The 21249-nt window shown below is 35.3% G+C and overlaps 2 protein-coding genes across 2 annotated transcripts; both read left to right on the top strand.

Moving 5' to 3' along the window:
• The first annotated feature begins 4 nt into the window (after positions 1-4).
• LOC100181065 (mannan-binding lectin serine protease 1-like) lies at positions 5-8753 on the top strand. Its single transcript, XM_018817341.2, has 15 exons — positions 5-85; positions 141-378; positions 633-786; positions 1486-1647; positions 2100-2203; positions 2603-2698; positions 3008-3161; positions 4078-4294; positions 4677-4793; positions 5415-5521; positions 5900-6059; positions 6596-6733; positions 6948-7101; positions 7757-7962; positions 8441-8753. The coding sequence occupies exons 1-15, from the start codon at positions 78-80 to the stop codon at positions 8643-8645; spliced, it is 2220 nt and encodes a 739-aa protein (XP_018672886.1). The 5' UTR covers positions 5-77; the 3' UTR covers positions 8646-8753.
• A 237-nt stretch (positions 8754-8990) lies between these two features.
• On the top strand, positions 8991-20155 carry LOC100183415 (mannan-binding lectin serine protease 1). The gene is made up of 15 exons (XM_002128596.4): positions 8991-9113; positions 9290-9536; positions 10011-10176; positions 10973-11134; positions 12462-12565; positions 13117-13212; positions 14021-14174; positions 14944-15129; positions 15531-15645; positions 16956-17056; positions 17483-17648; positions 18161-18304; positions 18780-18933; positions 19355-19563; positions 19700-20155. The coding sequence occupies exons 1-15, from the start codon at positions 9109-9111 to the stop codon at positions 19902-19904; spliced, it is 2214 nt and encodes a 737-aa protein (XP_002128632.1). The 5' UTR covers positions 8991-9108; the 3' UTR covers positions 19905-20155.
• The last annotated feature ends 1094 nt before the right edge of the window (positions 20156-21249 follow it).

Genomic DNA, 21249 nt, shown 5'->3' with positions numbered 1-21249 from the left:
GTTTTGTCTGGTCTTAAAATCTGCTGAGCTTTATTTTGCAAAAGTCTGTCTGTACTTTAGAGCACTTCAATGAAACAATGAACAGGTAAGAATTAAGTAACTTTAATAAAAATATGTATCTTACTTAATAAAATATTTAGGTTGATTTTCTTGTTTTTGATTTTTCCCTTTGTTCATGCTCAAGTGACCGAACTGAGCAATCTTTTTGGCCAAATTGAGAGTCCTAACTTTCCTGTGCCATATGATGACAACTTGGATTTAACTTGGAGGATTACAGCTCCCACAGGATACCAAGTCCTGTTGTATTTCAGTCATTTTGACATTGAAGATTCTTATGATGCGGATCTTGGTGGCTCATGTGTGTATGACTATGTTCAGGTAATATAAATTTATTATTTCTTGACATTTTTTTACACACTTAAATAGTAATGTTTATTTTTGTCTAACTTTTTGGTTTATTTTAACAACTGTCGTTTTGTCGTCATATCCTGTCTTTTTATTTTAACTATTTTATTTGCTATCGAAATCAAATAGGCAGAAAATATACCAGATTTTAAACTTCATTTAATGAAAGTTATTCTTCTTTTTTGTTTGTTACTACTTTTTGGCATTCTAATCAATTTTTTTAACAGATTAATGAAGAAAAGTACTGTGGCAAAAATTCTCCATCTACTTCCACCAACTATATTCGATCAACTGATAATTTAATGACAGTAAAGTTCGTGTCCGATTATTCAAATGAGGAACCTCGTCCTTTGGGTTTCCGAGCTCATTATGTTGTAGATGGTAAGTGGTTTATGCAGCAAAATAATATTTTGGACCTGCGCTGTAGCACAGTTGGTTAGCGCGTTTGCCTCTAACCCAGAGGTAATTGGTTCAAGGCTCTTCGCTGCTACCAATGTGGGTGTATGTGTCCTTGGGCAGGACACTTAACGACAATTGCTTCAACCCAGTGGTTACTAATTGGTTGTCCAAATTATCAGCCATCATAAACAAATTTTTCAAAAAATAATCACCAACAAAATAACATAATTGGTAACTCGTAACGGCACGAGGTGTATAAAACAGATCACCTGTGTTATAATGACTGTCATTTTCTTTCCACGCAACGATAAAGTAAGTTAAATTCATTTATTAATTTGTAACGTTTTATATATCGATTATAAATGAGGTTTCATGTAAAACTAATCATAAGTTAGCTTTAAATTGTCATTCGTAAACTAACATAAAACGTCAAGGTCAAACCTATTGCATTTATACAACTAAGAGTCCTGTTTTACGATTTTTTTGTAAAATTGTCTAACATAAACTTTTTTATATATGACTGTCAAAATATAACTAGTTGAAGCAAAGTTTATTAACTTCAGTCCTTACGGTATTGGTAAAAAAAATTTTCCAAAGTTATGGCACACAGTTAACACTTGTTCATTGTGGGCTAGATTATGTTATAAAACTGAATTAAACCCTCGTGTATATTACCTACAGATATCGATGAATGCGCGGAAATGGAATACGCTGCAAGATACACCACAGAAGATTGGGATGAAGTTATTTATTGCAACCATCATTGCATCAATGTACCTGGTTCATATTACTGCACATGTAGACCTGGATTCATTCTCCATGCAAACCAACACACATGCACAGGTCGGTACAGCATTGAAATATACATTTATCCTGTCTTTTTTTTCAAAATATTTCTAAATCTTCATTACGGTAATCAAAGAGACAAATAAAGATATCAGGTCAGTAGTCTCAGATTATATAACTTTGCCAGACCTTAAAACTCAGTGGGACATTTTTTAAAATATTAAAAATTTGCCATAGGATTTTTACTTTTTTATTTCCCTTTGCCATTCCATTTTCCAAAGTTTTTGTTTCTTTCCTAAGCAATGCATTTCTTGTAAAAACGTTATACAGTATCCTTTGTTTTGTATATAGCGAGAAACAGTTTTATGTGGGGTGCCAGAAAAAAGTTTTGAAAATATTTTTTGAAGAGTAAAAGTGGTCGGGACTAAAAAGTTTGGAAAGCCCTGTTGTATATAACACAAAACCAAGTTTTAGCTTCAATTTATTGTTTCTGTTTTCTCGTTCTGTAGCTGCCTGTCAAGACCAAGTGCTCACAGAAAGTTCTGGCATTGTAACGTCCCCAGATTATCCAAATCCTTATTCCAAATTAACGGACTGTGACTGGCTTATTGAGGTAATTATGTAAACAGAAAGTAACATAACATAATTTATTTTTTATTTTTTTTGAAAACAAAAAATTGTATTATGGAAGCCTGCTATATAAAATGTGTGGAAAGTGTGTCAGTTAAAAAGGTGGCTGTAAGACCCAAAATACTGGGCAAATTTGTTAGTATATACGGATAAGTGTCCATATAACCTTTATATTAGGTACAAAGTAATTTGTTCGAATTAAATATTTGCAATGCACTGTGGGTTTCGTTTTTATAGCTCGAACAGCTGCTTTTACCCAATGCTTTTTTATTTATAGGTAATATTTTATGATTTCTGTTTTAAGCTTACTATTTTTGTAATATTTCATTTTAGTCTAATATTTGTGTGATTTTGACCAATACTGTTGTGACATTGTTTACAGGTTCAAGACGGATTGAGTCTAAATGTTTCGTTTGACAGAAATTTCAACATTGAAGATCATTTTAATTATTCCTACTGCCCATATGATAATTTAAAGGTAGGTATAAAATAAAACTAAATTTAATTGTACTTTAAGTTTTAAATTGACAGCGAGCATGATGTGTATTAATACACTGTGTTTGCCTGGGTATTAATAAACACCCAACGAATATTAAAAGGCTAACTCTGTCTGATGTATACTGTACACTATAACAAAAAAAATACACTATTTTTGTTATAAAAAATTGTTATATTTTGACATTATGTTTTTTCCTTTTATTATATTAAACAAGTTTTTTTCCCTTTTTTCTTTTTTGATTTTTTTTTAATAAACAAGGTTATGTACCTCATACCACATACTTTGCAGTTGTCCTATGGAAGCCACCAAAGTACACACTGCGGAAATGATGTTCCATTTAATGGAAGATGGACTGCTTTAAATACAAGAATACTACGAATGAATTTTCACACTGATTACGCAATTGAAAAAAGTGGATTCAAGATGACATATGATTCTATAAGTAAGCTGTTTTTGGTTGTAATTCTTTAATGTTTGAAGTCTATTTTAGTGTTCCAACCCAGTGGTCACTAATGGGTTGTCCAAATTATCAGCAAAACATGATAAAATACAAAAAAATAATTACCCACAAAGTAACATACATGTTACCTCGTGAGCTGACTTGGGTGTATGAAACAGAGAATAAAGTAAGTTACATTCAGATTGCAGATTTGCCTGGCTTTCCAAACTGGAGGCGTGTAACAAACTTTAGGGGTCACTGAGACTCTGAGAGTATACAAATTTTGTTACACAAAGTTACCACTATATATAAATACTATTACCTGTAAATGGTTGCAGAAAATTTTAGGATAATAAAAAGGTTGTGATTAAATAGTTTGGGAAGATCTTTATTATTGAGTCTGTTGCATGCAAAAGAACTTAGGTTGGGTGCAAGCAGATTAAATACGTCGTGCCATTGTGGTTAGCGCGCCTACCTGTAACCCAGAGGTGATGGGTTCGCTGCTACCATTGTTGGCCTATGTGTCCTTGGGCAAGATACTTAACGGCAATTGCTCCAACCCAGTGGTCACTAATGGCTTGGCCAAATTACAGCCATACATAAAAAAAGAAACATCCCAAAAAAAAAGTAACTCGTAAACTGGCACGAAACCTGTGTGATAACGACTGTGGTTTTCGGCTACGTGAGGTTAAAGTAAGTTACATCATTCATTCATATATATATCAGGTGTACAAAATTATATTACATCGGATAAGTGAACAACTAAACTTAATTCGGGTAATAAACAAGGTGTATTTTATCTGCTTACGCCAAACTGGTACTGACCATGGTGGAAATGCACAAACATAAATAGGTTAAAAATGTATCTGAAATGACACGGTAGCATTAAAGGTATTTTAAATGTTCATATTTTTTGCAGGAATAAGATGTTTGAATCGTCCCATATTGGAGCATGGTGTGGTTAATTTCCCAAATTCGAACCCGTTCAGTGAATTTGAAGATGAAGTCAGTTTTCAGTGTAATACAGGATATGAACTTAACGGTGAAAATGTGATCACTTGTCAGAGTGATGGATCATGGAGTTCTCAACCACCAACTTGCACAAGTCAGTTGAATGCCTCAGTCAAAAGTGTTTCGTTAATTTTCTAATTCACAAAAAATCACTGTTAAACACTGACTAAAGTACACAGTTGTAGCAGCATCAAGCATTGAACCTGGCTCCCCTAGTTTAAAGTGACCACTACAACCACTGTCGCTCTTATCTTTAAGAATACCCAATTTCATATGCGACGCGTGAGAAATAAACGAACAGCATGTTCACGACTGTTCTTTTGGTGACTGAGGTAATCTTTAACTCGAATCCACAGCAGAGTTTCATAAGACTCTTCGCTAAGCAACATGCCATTGCTGCGAAGTATTTTTGTAAAAAAAAGAAAGCACCGACTCCACCTCCGCATTACAAATTGGAAAGGTGATGCATATCTTAACAACGAGCCATAAAAAATGTCTTTTATTCAGTCATATCATGTGGGAGGCCTACGAAGCTGGAAGCTGTCCCAAACTCGCGAATAATGGAATGGGAGAGGCACTTCAGTACACATTTGGTGAAATTGCTACGTTAGAATGTAATGAATGGTAAGTCGTCTAACATCAAGCATGGTGAAAATTAGACAAACAAATATGTAACACAAAAAAACTAAAAAATGTAACACTTTTTAAAATTATCTTTTAGTTAGACTACTGATACAAAGTTACAATTTTAATTCTGTCTGTCTTTGCCTGTCTGATCATGAAATAACTTAGTTGGTCATTAGAAAATACAAAAATTTATGAGCTGAATCCAATTCATATGACTGCATTTTGGTGTTACTTATTTGTTTCCTTGCACAATTCCACTGAATTTAATGCACAAATCCAGTGGTTACAAAACTTCCTTTTGTTTTATTGCTCAAATGTTCATTTAAATGTTGTTTGTTGGAAGGTTTGTAAAATAGAATCTGTTAAAATCTGTTAAACCCAACAAAAGCAACTTCATTGCTCAATAGCAGGTTTTGACACACCCACAAAGTTACATATATGGTAACTCGTAAGCTGGCACGAGGTGTTTGAAACAGAACACTCTTGTTATAACGACTGTCGTTTTCCGGCCACGCAAGGATAGAGCAATTTAAATTCGCAAGGATAGAGCAATTTAAAATTCACAGTTTGAGAGCCACTGCACAAAATTTACACCGCTTGTATATTTTATCACACAAGGTATGAGCTGGTGTCTGGTTCAACGATATGGACTTGTAATGAGGCAAAACAGTGGGTTGTTTTACTCACAGGATTTGAAGATAATGTATTACCTCAGTGTAAACCAAGTAAGTATCTTTAGTGGAAATATCATAAAACAAATACATTAAACCAACCTTGAAAACTGAGGTTTAGGCCAGTTTGGCCCATTACTTTTAAAACCAAGGTTGGCAACTCGTAAGCTGTCATGAGGTGTATGAACACCTGTGTTATAACGACTGTCGTTTTTCAGCCTAGCTAGGATAAAGTATGTTAAATTCATTTACATACAAGGTGCTATAACCTATTTAGTGAGCACTGGATGGTGCAATTTTCATTAAGTGTGTTGCCCAAGGACACCTATGTATAACAGTATCAGTATTAAAGCCGGCTTCCTTTGGTGAAATACAAATACTTAAGCCATGGTACCAGTAATGTCCTGCCCTAGCTTATCCCAAATTTTTCAGTATGTGGCAGAAAGAACGGAGATTCGTTCATAAGCGCCCATGTAAGTAATGGAGTGGTATCCGAACAATATGAATGGCCTTGGATGACGTTTATAAATTTTGGTTACCGGCCGAATGTTGTGGGTGTGCAGTCATGCGGTGGAGCACTGATCGGTGAAAAGTAAGTGCCTTGACTCATTTAGTGGTGTATGTTTAGCTTTATGGCAAAGCGGTTAGTGCACATGGTTCTAAATCATAGGTTATAGGTTCAAGGCTTGGCACTGGTATCGTTGGGGTATATGAGAAGTGATTATTTAAGTTTAAGAAAAACAGAACTATTTTAAAGACAGTTTCGCAACTGCAAAAACTCCCTTAGCGGCGCCACACTTGTGTGTTCAACAAATGTAAAACTATAAATAGTTTTGCTTAAATTGCCTTTCTCCTGCATACCAATAATGGTATTTTTACAATGGTATAGTAGGGTGGGGGGAGACGGAAAACCTTTAGCACATAATATCTAAATATCCCGACGGTGTTTTAAACAAATAACAACGGTCTATGGGAATCGTGAGCCTTCGGTTTAATAATTCTTTGAATGTTTTTTGTTTACTACCAAGTGGGATGAGAAAATGGATGAAACGATGTCCCATCTTCCCCCATCAAACTATACTGTAGTTGCCTATTGACTACTTAATTATATGTTTATTTATACAACAGACATGTGCTCACAGCCGCACATTGTGTAACTGACCGTGCTTTCCAACCTGATGGAAAACGTTACCCGAACAACACGCATGTGTGGTTAGGCGTCCATGATAGAGAACAAGATTATTTGAATTCAAGTACATCAGCAAGGTGAGGTCCCATTTGAATAAGAGACTGACGATGCCATTTAGGCGAAATATATATCTCCTTTTAAACAATTGGTTGAACTTCATTTTTGTCTGTTACGTTGTATATCAACGGACGTTACCCCGCCATGCAAAGAAAAATAATTTACAATTAAATTTTCCTATAATTGTAAACTATAAAATTATTTTTTTAACAACTCCTCCATTTAAATCATCAGGAGCTTCCAGGTTGAAAGAGTTATCAGACATCCAAATTACAACAAACGTACACTGGATTCTGACGTGGCATTGCTACAGCTCACAGAGCCTGTTGCTATGAACAATGTTCGACGACCAATCTGTTTACCGGACACAGATGCAGATTTTCAAAGAGTGAGTTAATATGGACTGTTTAAATTTAACACATGTTTGAAAAGGCGCACTGTAGCATGCACAGTAAGTAAAATGGAACAAACAACATGATACGGTACAAGTTTCATCTTACCCCACCAAACTATAGCAATGGATAAACCACATACCAGTTTATAAATCAAATCTGAAACAGTGCGCCTTTTTAAAAATGTGTTAATTTTGTGGTTTATCAATTGCTATAGTTGGGTGGGGTGAAACATGTACCGTATCATGTTGTTTTGTTTTTTTATTTACTAGTGCACACCTTTTCATGTATTCTATTATTCAGGTTGTCTCAGAAGTTGTGCGCCATGTAGATTTTTATAAAAACACATCTCAATTTTATTAATCATAATATTAACATATGCTCTTAGTTCACCATATGCATTAATAAATGCTTAATAAAACTCTATTTATAAAACTGTCTGTTTTGAATACCAATAATAAAACCGGTATTTAAATACATTTTCATAAAACTACGTAGTGTGCAACTTTCAATACACCCTGTTGGGTGAGACCATTTGGGTTGGGAAACCATGGTTCGTTTGATTTACCCCGAAGTTGATTTTCTTTTTCTTTTTTCGATTCTTTTTCCAAAATAGATACTAATTTTCATTTAATATTTCTCCTATTGCAGTTACAAGTTTCTGCCCGTGGGGAGTTTGCTGGTTGGGGAAAGTCCCACTTCCTCAAAATGCCGTCTTACTTGTTGAGGGAGGGAAGCTCACATGTTGTATCAGCCGCAACTTGCATGCAAGCTTTCAGAGAACAAAGCAAAAAAAAGAAAATCACTCTATCAGATTCGATTTCTATCACTCAAAACATGTTCTGTGCTGGCTCTCGGTAAATTTTTCAACTTAGCTACACCTTTTGAATGAATGAATATATAGTTTGCAGTTTATTATATAGTTTATATAGTTTATTTATAGTTTATTACCTTTATAGTTTATTATAAACGTACTGTGGTGTTTTTTATACACTTTACGCAAAGAGTGACACGACAATTTTTTGTTTTGCATCTACAGTATGGTGGGGTAAGACGGGTTATCTTTTATTTATTTGTTTTTATCACACTTGGTAGTAAACAAAGAATATTTTTAGAATTATATAACCGTAACTCCGTGATTCGAAGAAAAAAAAAACAACAAAAAAATATCACCTACAAAATAACATACATGGTAACTCGTAAGCTGGCACGAGTCGAGGTGTATGAAACAGCTAGAACAACCGTGTTATAACGACTGCCGTTTTCCGGCCACGCCAGGATAAAGCTAGTCACATTCAATCATACCCCACAGCACTACATGGTTATTTTGTATAGGTTTGGTACGGACAGTTCAACTTGTAATGGTGATTCGGGCGGACCGTTCATGTTAAAAGACGAAGCAACTAAACTTTATTATGTCAACGGTCTTGTGTCGTTTGGCCTTTCGTCCAGTTTATGTGGCAAACTTGAATCTTATTCAGTGTTTGCAAAACTTACGCCAGATATTGTGGATTGGATAAAGCAAGAAATATCTGATTAAGCCCCGTTTTAAACGACCCATTATTGTAAATATGTAGCTTGTACACGTAATTACTTTTTATCCAGTTTCATTGATTAATTGTTTTGTTACAAAATAATAAATCAATTTTAAAAATAAACGTTTGCCTATATTTTTTTGCAGGGTTAAAACTTTGTTTTAAACATCAAAAATGCTTTTTTTTACCCACATGGGTGTTCCAATTTGCCGCGCATTATATAACACTGTAGCCCCTGCCTTAACGTACAAAAATAGCTACAACTTGAATTGTGTGTTTTGTATAAGTACATGGAATTTCCCTTCTAGTTTTATTTATGCGGTTCGAAAATTTTGCCTCGGGCGTTTTGTTGTTTTGTCGCCTTTTCGCGTTAACTTAGGCGACAAACGATAAAACGTTGCATTTAATTCGCTAAGTCCGATTTAAAATGTGTTCAGAATAAGCAGGGATACTGAAACTCCATAAATTATGAGGTACGTAAGATTTTTTTTGTGCATTCTACTATTAAATAATGTGTACGTATAAATACATATAAACAAACGTTTATGTATAACTTCTATTTAACGCTGCTGTCGAATTAATTTTTAAAACGTATCAAACTATCATTACCGCAGGTCCGCAGGCATTATAACTTGTTTTGCATTACCAGGTTCAAAATCGTTTGCCTTTTCTCGCTTTTTGGTCTCGTCTCCTGTCAACAGGTCATACATCGAAACGATACTCATGGAATATTGGAAAGTCCGCATTTCCCTTCACCCTACCCGGATAATGTTGATATAACATGGGTGCTCACAGCTCCATCGGGTTACCAAATGAAGTTGTATTTCACGCATTTTGATTTAGAAGACTCGTACGACACAGATTTAGGAGGGTCGTGTGTGTATGATTATGTCAAAGTAAGTGATCTAAACATCGTAGTTGAATGAATGTAACTTGCTTTATCCTCGCGTTGCCTGTGTCTTGATATTGTAGTGGGGGGAATGATAAGACACATTAACACATATTATCCAAATATTCTGACCGTGTTTTAAACAGTTATCAACGGTTTATAGCAGTAATGAGGATGCGGTTTTATAATTTTAAAATGTTCTGTGTTAACTACCAAATGGGACGATAAAATATTATGAAAATGTGTCCCGTCTTCCCCGCTCTATTATATATTCGTTCTAACCGATAATTGGTACCGGGCGCTATTGCGCATGAGCCTGCACGCTTTACTGCACTGCGCATCATAGGTTGGCACAAATACAACACGAGGTCTATAAATACGGACCACAACACGAGGTCTATAAATACGTGAAAAAACGTTCGGGCACAATATTGCCCGTAACACACAAAATACATTGTTGGCAAATTGCTTATTATTTCAGATCGACACTCAAAAAAGAAACATTACATGTTGTGGCACTCTTAATCCTGGACCTATCACCCGCCAAATAGTTTCAAAAGACAACTTAATGACAGTAAAGTTCGTGTCCGATTATTCGAATGAAGAACCTCGTCCGTTGGGTTTCCGAGCTCATTATGTTTTAGATGGTAAGTGGTTTATGCAGTAACAAAAACGGTTCAAAAATTTTATAGTAGGGACGGGAAAGATGAGACACCTTTTCATTTTTTCTGGTCCTTGGTAGTAAACATATACTTTTCAAATAATTATAAAACCATATCCACACGACTCCAAAAGACCGTTGTTAATTGTCTAATCTAAAACACGGTCATATTTGTATATTATGTGCTAAAGCTGTCCCATCTCCCCCATTGTAACATGGACATGTATATTTATATTTAGTACTATGTGGTACGATAGGCTACCGTTAGCACCAAATTCCCATATTTCTTGATCGTATTTTTAACAATTAACAACGCTCTTTTAGAGGCTACGTGAGACTACGGTTATTTTAAAATGTAGTTATCCTTGTTTAGACCAAATGGGCTAAGAAAGGATAGTGTCCTCCACCTTACCCCACTCTACTAGAGCTTAGTATAAAACCTAGTCTTGCTTAAAATCAACTCTTAAATTTTGATTAGACCAAACTATTCCGTTGTATTACTATATTTGTAAAATTATTAACTGTTTAATCCTTTTCCTATTAGGATTAACGTTAAGAACCAATTCCTTATTCCAAACATTTATTTTTCGTAAGAATTAATTAGGCCAAGTCGTGCCTGCGTAATACCTGTATTACTAGTTTTACACCAAAAGTGCTGAAGGCGTTTAATTTTAAGGAAGGCTACAAAAACAAATTCATTATTGGCAAGTGAATGTGTCTGCGCAAAACGGTCCCCCCCTTTATAAATTCTTACAATAAATGCTCCTGTACATTACCCACAGATAAAGATGAATGTGCGGAAATGGAATACGCTGCAAGATACACCACAGAAGATTGGGATGAAGTTATTTATTGCAACCATCATTGCATCAATGTACCAGGTTCATATTACTGCACATGTAGACCTGGGTTTATTCTCCATGCAAATCAACACACATGCACAGGTCAGTATAGCATTGAAAGATACAGTAGGGTGGGGGAAGATGGGACACCTTTAGCACATAACATCTAAATGTCTTGAACGTGTTTTAAACAATTAACAACGGACTAGGTGAGTCGTGAGGATACGATTTTATAATGTTCTGCATTTTCTTTGTTTACTACCAAATTAGGCGAAAAATAGAATAAAAAAGTGTCCCATCTTCCCCCAACCTACTATACATCTATCCTGTTTTTAATATTTCTAAATCTTTGCTACCGTAATCGGAGCGGCAAGTTATTATTTTTATCTTTATCATGGCATTTGAATATTGTTTCGAATTAAGTTCAGTGATTTTACAAACAAATACAGATGTAAATGGCTGCTTGGTACGTGATGTTGTTTGACTTGCCGATTATGTCTATCATAATCCGGTATTACATGTGTGATGGATTTTTATTCTATGGTCATATATATGCTTGTGGTTTTCGTGCGCAGTTTGCTGTGATGTTCGTCTGTATTGTATTTCTAGCTTTTCTTCTGTTCTTATACGTTTGGCTTTAAGCGTTGAGTTGATAACGTCCTGCGCGTATATTTTACCTCCAAGCATAATTGCTCTTCGTGGCGCGAGCTCGCTTTTTTCTCCTGTTTCGCTTGCATTCGCTTTAGTATTTGAATAAGGCAGTATACGTTCTCGTTGTCCAATTTACGAAGTGCTGGTTCGTTGTGCGTGTCGTTGTTAAAGCGTTGTAAATTTGTTCATTATTTCAAGTAAGAACGGGTCCTGTATGTTCTAATTGTTTTTATGATACTAACTTTTATATATTATTAAACTATTAAAGAATGCCTACATCAGTCTAGTCAGTAGCGGTAGGCGTTATAGCAGCGCCCGGACCACACACTTTACGTAACACATGTTAACTTTAAAGCAATTTCGTATAGTTTGTGTTTGCAGTAGGAATATGTGGTTTTATACATGTCAATTTAAACTTCTATATTTTAACTAAATTTTACTATTAATTACACTAACATGCTGTTTATATTAACTTGTATAGTAGGGTGAGAGAAGATGGGACACCTTTTTATAAATATAAATCTTTGTTTACTCATGCGGGACAAGAAAATTTAATGAAAGGGTGTCCCATCTTTTCCTACATAAACGCGGCGTGTCCCATCTTTTCCTACATAAACGCGGCACTGTGTTTGTAACTGTGTCTAAATGATGCCAAATTCAGGTAAACAGAGGTTTGCAGAACTCCTATAGTTATTTTAAATAACAATTACAACAGCTAAACGTATCCAATCTGAGAGTTGTTTTGAAATAAATAATTTCTGTTTTTACTTCTCTCAAGCTGTATGTCAAAATCAAGTTCTTAACGATGACTCTGGTTTGGTGACGTCACCAGATTACCCGGACCAATACTCGAAACTAACGGATTGCGACTGGGAAATACAGGTTTGGACAAGTAATTTAAAAGTATTAATTTTTTTGTATAAGTAATTTAAAAACTTTCCTTTTAAATAAGATTTTATTGTAGTTATATGTGGGGTAAGATAGGACACCTTTTGCATATAAAATCTAAATACTCTGATCGTGTTTTAAACAATTAACAGTGGTCTATAGGAGTTGTGATTTTTGAATCGTCTTTGTATACTATACCAAACGGGACAAGAAAATAAAAGGTGTCCCATCTTCCCTACCCTTGTAAAATATCTAAAGACGCGTCACTGTATAATATTTTTATAAAAACGAATATTCCGTTTTATTGAATAATTCTGCATTTTTGTTTTAACCTTATAAGCGTGTTATAGCGTTTTTCTTTTACCATTACATTTAGTATTTGTACGATGTTATGATGTTATAATCTATACGAAACAATGTAAAAATGTTGTCAGGTCTTTATATATACATACGAAAGCATGTGAACGCACTATATTGTTTCAGTGAGATAATTTATTACACCGAATGTTTATGCTTTTAATATTAAAAACTTAAATGTGGTTCAGGTTCGTGATGGGTTAAGCTTGAACATTACATTTGACACAAACTTCGATATTGAAGATCATTTCAATTATACTGACTGCCCTTACGACTATTTAAAGGTAAAAGTATTTTGGTGTGCTGTGTTGTGTTGTGATATCTTTTTCTTCAATGTACATTTTTATTAATGAAGAAACGCAAAGAAATTACCTAAAAACTACATGTGTAGTAAATCTATAAAGGAGAGGTGTTATGGACGATTACAAAATTGCTGTGTTATATGTGCTTGCTGTTAAGACATTATAAAGCGCCTTAGAACAGTTGGTTAGCGCGCCTGCCTTTCTCGAACCCAGACGTAATGGCCTTATGATTTGTTGTTGCTATATTGTGCGTAAATGTGTCCTTGGGCAGCAAGACACTTAACTGCAATTGCTCCAACCCAGTGGTCATTAATGGGTTGTCCAAATTATCAGCCACACATAAAAATGATAAAGCCATAAAAAATAATCACCCACAAAATAACATACTTGGTAACTAGTAAGCTGGCATATTAATACAGAGAGTGTGGAAAGATTAGACAATTGTAGCACATAATGTTCAAATATCCTGGTCGAGTGTTAAACAATCAACAACGGCCTATATGGGGTTCGTAACGATTCGGCTTTATAATTCTTTATTGACACAAAGTAACATACTTCACTCTTAAGCTGGCGTGATGTGTATGAACACTCGTGTGATAACGGCTGTCGTTTTCCGGCCACGCGAGGATAAAATAAGTTACATTCATTCATTCATTCATTCATTCATTCATTCATTCATTCATTCATTCATTCATTCATTCATTCATTCATTCATTTATAAAACCGTTTGTAGTTGCAAATGCATATTTTAAATAACGTGTAAATTCAAAGACGTGATTTTAATTTGTAGATGACGTATTCTGGCCAAGAGTCAATACACTGCGGACAAAACATTTCATTTGCTGGAGTTTGGACGGATCTTAACACGAGGTCTCTTCGTTTGAATTTTCACACTGATTATGCGATTGAGAAATCTGGATTCAAACTTACATATGAAACTATAAGTAAGAATATTTTATTACAATACACCGTTGTTAAAAGTTATACGCAGTTAAGGTGGGAAATACGCATCACCTTTTGCAGATAATATCCACATATCCTGATTGTGTTTTAAACAATTAACAACGGTCTATGGGAGTCGTGGGCATACGGTTTTATAATTCTTTAAATTTTCTTTGTTCACTACCAAATGGCTCGAGAAAAAAGAATACAAAGGTTCTCCATCTTTCCCACCCTACTATATTGCTTTCCCAATTTTGGTTTGAAATGGGGTTTATATTTTATACACGGTAAAGCCGTTGTAAACCATATGCAGGTTGTTGCGTTATAAAAAGATTTTTTTTCTTGAACCAATTATATTACATTTCTTAAACTATAGTTCAGTAACAAGCTATAGTAGTTTCAGGTAAATTAGAAAACCTTTTATTCTATTTCCTTGTCCCATTTGATATTGTAAACAAAGAGTAGGCTATTCGATAGAGGATAGAGTAATAAAAAAACGTAAACTTACGATTCCCCGCATAAAGCGTTGTTAATTGTCTAAAACAATATCAGGATATTTGAATATTATTTGCTAAAGGTGTCTAATCTTACTACACAGTACTGTGTCATGAGAATAACACATTGTTCGCCGCCGAAACACACTGATTGAGAACTTACTTGTAAACCAAGATATCAGTTTCGAGGATGTATGGAGCAAGACACTTCACAATAACTGCTCCAACCCAGAAGCCAAGGTCGATTTCCCTAAAAACTTCCTTGTTTTTCTTGCAGGAATAAGATGTTTGAATCGTCCCCTATTGGAGCATGGTGTAGTCAATTTTCCAAATTCGAACCCGTTCAGTGAATTTGAAGATGAAGTCAGTTTTCAGTGTAATACAGGATATGAACTTAACGGTGAAAATGTGATCACTTGTCAGAGTGATGGATCATGGAGTTCTCAACCACCAACTTGCACAAGTCAGTTGAATGCTGTGTAGTTTACTTTAAGTTAAATACAGGTTACTGAAAGTTACTCTTCACCGATCTAACAATGTTTATAACACCCTTGTGGTCACTTTCAACATCATTTTTAATTGTCATTCATATTTACTTTCTGAATTGTATTGAAACATGTCTGTTAATAAAAATATAAGTGCATACTGACTTACCGATCACCCTGACTAAAAAATGTGCACACGACTTAATGGTTGATAATGTTGTGAGTAAATGGATAAGGTTATTCTGATTAGGTTTCATGAAAGTTAATAAACAATATCTTACTTTTAGTGTACTCTATTTTCTATTAATGAAAAGCCTGTTTTAATAATCCAAAAAAATTAGTAATCTCGGTGAAATATAAGACCAACTTTTATTTTCAGTAAAATCGTGTGGGCCACCTGTTCATTTAGAATCTGTTAGCAATTCTAGGATACTAAATCATCAGAGCCTTGCGTTTACGTACGGCGATGAGGCAGCGGTTGAATGCAACGAATGGTAAGGAATTTTAGCTCTTCCCTTGTTATTTATGCTGAAAGCTTGTCAACAAAATCATGTTAATTTGAACCGAGTTAGACTATAGACGGTTGGACAGCGATAATGAGTTAATACAGGAAAACTAAGCTTGCCATCATGTTTAATCTGGCTTTTGTATTGCCTTGTTTAGACCGTACCCAGTTTTTTTGTAATTTTTTAGTTTACGAAGTCCCACAAATATAAGATTATTTTCCCATTTAGTAAACCCTGTATCGCCGTGATGACGTATAAATGCTAGAATTAAGAATTGAGATTTTAGTTTTTTAAAGGTCGAAGCCCGTTTGGTCCTGTTTTGTATTAATCACTAGAATTTTTAGAATAACTTTGAAAATCGCTGTGTTACTGTTAAAAACCTTTGTATAAAAATTTATGTACAATAAGTTTGAACAATGCTATAAGAGATATAACATACGGCGATGAGGCAACGGTTAAATGCAACAAATGGTAAAGAATTTTAGATCTTATTTTGTTATTGATGCTGAAAGCTTGTCAACAAAATCAAGTAAATTTGAATTTAGTTGTTAGCCTATACACGGTTGGACAGCGATAATGGGTTAAGACAGGAAAACTAAGCTGGTTTTGTTTAATCTGGCTATCGTTATGCCTTGTTCAGACCTTACCCCGCTTTTTGCGCATTTTGTTTGTTTTTACTTTACAAAGTCCCACACATATAAGATTATTTTCGTATTTAGTAAACGGTGTATTGCTCTCTTGGAGCATAAATGCTAGAATTAAGAATTGAGATTATAATTTTGGAAGGTCGAAGCGCGTTTCGACCCTGATTTCTATTAAACCCTAGAATTTGACAATAAGATTGCGAATCGCTGTGTTACTGTTAAAAATGTTGTATATGAAGGTTTATGCACAACCTTCTAACAATGTTATAATGTAAGTTTGTAAGAGATACAATTTCTAATTAGTTCGAAGATAGGGTGTTGCAGACGGCAAATTTTTAAAATAACATAAAACCCCACAAACAGAAGATAATATATTTAATTTATTATATCATAGCTATATTTCTCGGGAAATTTGGTCTTATTTGAACGAGGATTTTTTGCAACGGCGGGTTTTTTAATCGCCGTACAGTTTTGAAATGAATTTTAAGCCATGTCCGGTTACTTTTTTTAAAGTTTAAAGCACTTTTAGAGCGGCCGCGTGTCTTAAAACGATATTCTGACTTATTTTGGTGTAATAATTAAATATAGCGAAGTGATCATTTTATTATAATTTACTATTCATCTGAACTTATATTTATGTTCACCTTATTTAAGGTACAAGGCAAAACCGGGTTCGGCAATGACATGGAGATGCTCAGACGCAAGATCATGGGTCCCAGTCGGTTCCCACAGCGCTGTCCCAGTGTGTAAACCGGGTAAGATTTATGCTTCTGTGTAAATACGCCTGTATAAACGCAACAATTCTATAGTATAGAACACAAACCATTATTCTATTCGACTGTATTCCCAAATGTTGAAAATTGAGACTTTATTTATTATTTACGCAAAAAAAAATTTATACTAAATAAAACGTTGGAGCGATTTCATTAACTGGAAGTGTATACATGACAAAAAAAATAATATCCAAACATCCTAATCGTGTTTTAAACAATTAACAACGGTCTGTAGGAGTGGTGAAGATACGGTTTTATAATTCATTGAATGTTCTTTGTTTATTACTACCAAATGGTACGAGAAAATAGAACAAAAAGGTGTCACATTTTCCCCCACCCTACTATATATTAAATGCTAACGGTGTCCTATCTTATTCTACACAGTAATATATAGTTAATTTACATTAGAATGTGGGCAGTTTAACAATGTAACGAGGAGATTGCTCGGCGGTCTTATTAGTGGTGGCAATGTAGCTGGTCGTAATCAATGGCCATGGATGGTCTTCTTAAACTTTGGAAGGGAATCTAATATACTTGGAAGCAGTTCATGCGGCGCTTCATTGATCAGTTCAAGGTAAATGGGCGTTATGTGGATATTTTAAATCGCTTTAAAAATATATAGCAGGGTGGGAGAAGATAGGACTCCTTATTATTTTATTTTCTCGTCTATTTTGGTGGTAAACCAAGAACATTCAAACAGTTAACAAGCCGTATCTTCACGACTCCATAGACCGTTGTTATTGTTTAAAACACAAACAGGAAATTTAAATATTTTGTGCTTAAGGTGTTCCATATTCCCCCGCAGTACTGTACAACTATTGATTAGATTTGCTGTTTAGTCTTTAAAAATATTCGTCGAGTGTTATTACTTTATTCGACGGGAACACCACAGTTGTTATACCGCGTATGTAACTTTGCATGTGGTCATTCTTTCTTTATGGCTGACAATTTATGGAAGTGAGACTTGAGCACACAATCGACAATTTACCAAATATTGTACATTCTATTTTCATTTTTCAAACCATGGCCCATATAGAGTGTTTATGTCACGTAATATTAAGACACTAATTTGGGACTTGTCATCAGGTACATTATGACTGCGGCCCACTGCGTTACAATAGAACGACAGTTTGCGCCACCCAACACACCAAGGCAGCCTTATCATGTACATGCTTGGGTGGGTGTTCATGACAGAAGGCAAGATTACAATAACGCCACTTCACCTGCAAGGTAACATTTAATTTACATAATCTCCGTATTTTAACCTTTTCATTCGGTTTGGCGTTTCTAACTTACCGCTTAGTTATTTTGCAATTTAGGGGTATAGGGAACTATATAGAATGTAAATGTAACTTACTTTATTTTCGCGTGGCCGTTAAGTGTCTTGCCCTAGGAACGACGAGCCCAGCTTGAACCCATCAGCCATTACCTCTGGGTTACAGGCAGGCGCGCTATAGCTTATAATTTGAACAACCCGCCAGTGACCACTGATGGGTTGGAGCAATTGGCGTTATAAGTGTTTTGAGCTAGGACACATATGTTCACATCGGCAGCAGCGACGAGCCTCGAACCCATTACCTCTTGATTAGACGCAGGCGCGCTAAGCACCCATTGCCTCTTGGTTAGAACCTAAGCACCATGGCACGCAGGCGCCCTAAGCACCATGGCACAGCGCCTGGCAATATTCTTTTAATTTTGTTTTTAGAAACCTAACTGTTATACGAGTAATTCGCCATCCGCGGTATAACCCAAGCACATGGGAATACGACGTAGCTTTACTTGAGTTGGATGAGCCTGTTATAATGAACAACGTCATACGACCGATATGTATGCCAAAGACTGTTGCAGATTTTGACAGGGTAAATATTACTTACTTGTCTTAGTGTATATAAATGCTTGCATATTGATACAGAAATATTTGTTTGATATTAACAACGTTTAGTAACCGCTTGTTAAAATTATTATTCATTTAGTTAGGAAAAGAAAAAGTGTCAGGGCCAAATATTAGTAAGCGAGCACAACAGGGTGAATGAAATAGAACATCCTTAATTTCTATAAGTTCTTAGGTTGCTTGCCAAACAAGAATAAACAAACAATTCAATAAGAGTTTAGTTTTATTTAATAACTTGCGTTTTAAACAATTACCAACGTTTTATGGCAGTCGTAATGATACGGTTTTATAATTCTTTTAATGTGTTTTGTTTTCCACCTAAATGGGACGAGAAAATAGAATGAAATGTTGTCTCATCTTTCCCTACTTATACCTTCACTCATACATAGATACGACCAAACGTAAGCGGAGAAATCATAGGCTGGGGAAAATATTCGATTGATCACCCGTCCTATATTCTCTTGCATGGTAGAACAACTATCGTATCAAACGCACAGTGCTTAGGGAGGCTACATTCACTTGGAAGAACGTATTCACACATTGGGCAAATTGTTTCGTGGTTTCGACTGACAGACACCATGTTTTGTGCCGGATCGACGTGAGTAGTTGGTTTCTATTTTTTTTAATAAATGGTCGAATGATTTATAAATTATTGACTTAAACTTAAGACGATAGAACCCTTGCTATACCCACAGTGATTAACTCTTTGAGTCTGCACTTTCGTAACTTTTCAGATACGGGTCTACAAGTTACACTTGTAAAGGGGACTCGGGTGGCCCGTTTATGCTACAAGGTAACAACGGGAAATATTACGTTCAAGGAGTTGTTTCTTTCGGTTTTACAAGGACTGAATGTGGCCGTTCATTAGCATACACCGGGTACACCATGATAGATCCAGAAATAGCTCAATGGATTGAAAGAACAAGCGATCTTGAATAAAAACGTTACCTTATTTCGCTTGGTGTGCTGTAATCGCAAGGCTACGAATAGGTCAGAAGTATGCGTATTTATGATAAATTTCAAAAAAAAGATTAAAAAAGTGCCTGCAATTTTCTAAGACTAGGGAAGCGTCTTGGTGTTTGAAAGAAACGCTTAACTAAATTTTTACAAAATCGCAATCATTAAAATTCAGAGCATTGTAAAGGCATGCTTTAACCTAGATGCATAGCTCAATAAATGGTAAAACTGGATCTTTTGTCATTATAAAATATTGCAGATTTTTTTGTTGCTACAGTTGCAAAGCTATCGGTTAGGACTTGTAAAAATGGTAAGTGAAAACTTTATATTTTATAACATGGGTGTGCATAAATAAGCGTGGTTCAAAAAACAAAGAAATACGGTTGAGTGTGTCTAGTTAACATTGAGCTACAGACTGGTCATTTTTTAACCCAAATGAAACAGTCTTATCCATCTCTATGTTGCAGTTATAACCCTGCTTGAAATTGTTCAACTGTAGGACATTTTTTAAATATAAAACTTAACCAAGAATGTTGCACAGTTTAGCAATAGTGGAGCAATAACGTTCTTAGTCCGTTGATGTCTCTTTTGTGGGGTCCTACTAAATCACGCCCGGCGGGGCCCGGTGGAAAAAAATATACTAAAACACGCCCAGTGCGGGGCCCGGTGGGACCCGGTGAGGACCCGGTGTTACGAGTTATACTAAAACACGCCCGGTGGGGGCACTGGGGGGCCCGGTGAGTATTTCTTGAAAGGGGAGCTTTCCCTATGCAAGAGCCACCAAAATGCGTGTGTGAAACAGAACTTGTGAAAAAATTGGAAGATATTGTCTGTCTTCAAAGCATAAAGATGGCAATTTTCGGTAATAGAAATTACATTCTTGCTCCGCACGTCATCGCTTGAACAAAATGTGCATAGGAAATAAAACATGATGATGAAAATGGACACCTAATTCGCAAGTCCTTTAATTATCACTCTGCTAAAACGGAAACAAACGTGGGATCGCGCTACTGAGGGCTTGTCCGAATGCGTAAAAGCCTAACACGCTAACTAAAAGACACATCATGTCTAATATATATTTACATTTTTCGTTTTAAGAGTTACATTGTTCGTCTTTTAAAGTTTTTAATAATAAAACTTCGATCAAGTATAAGTGTATGTATATAGTACTGTGGCGTATAGTGCTGTGGCCACTTATAGCACATATAGTTGGGTGGGGTAAGATGAGACAACTTTTTATTCCGTTTCTCGTCCCATTTGGTAGTAAGCAAAGAACATTCAAAGAATTATAAAACTATATTCTTACGACTCCCATAGAACGTTGTTA

The sequence above is a fragment of the Ciona intestinalis genome, chromosome 1 (assembly GCF_000224145.3).
Source record: "Ciona intestinalis chromosome 1, KH, whole genome shotgun sequence".
Classification (NCBI taxonomy): Eukaryota; Metazoa; Chordata; class Ascidiacea; order Phlebobranchia; family Cionidae; genus Ciona; species Ciona intestinalis.
Note: the sequence above shows the minus strand (reverse complement) of the source record. Positions and strands in the feature narration are given on the sequence as shown.

Bases quoted from the DNA above. Each gene is read 5' to 3' on its own strand.
- LOC100181065 (XM_018817341.2), top strand. The intron at 4,794-5,414 runs GTAAGTCGTCTA...TTATCACACAAG, and splicing joins ACGTTAGAATGTAATGAATG to GTATGAGCTGGTGTCTGGTT. The intron at 6,060-6,595 runs GTAAGTGCCTTG...TTTATACAACAG, and splicing joins GGAGCACTGATCGGTGAAAA to ACATGTGCTCACAGCCGCAC.
- LOC100183415 (XM_002128596.4), top strand. The intron at 9,537-10,010 runs GTAAGTGATCTA...TTATTATTTCAG, and splicing joins GTGTGTATGATTATGTCAAA to ATCGACACTCAAAAAAGAAA. The intron at 14,175-14,943 runs GTAAGAATATTT...TTTTTCTTGCAG, and splicing joins ACTTACATATGAAACTATAA to GAATAAGATGTTTGAATCGT.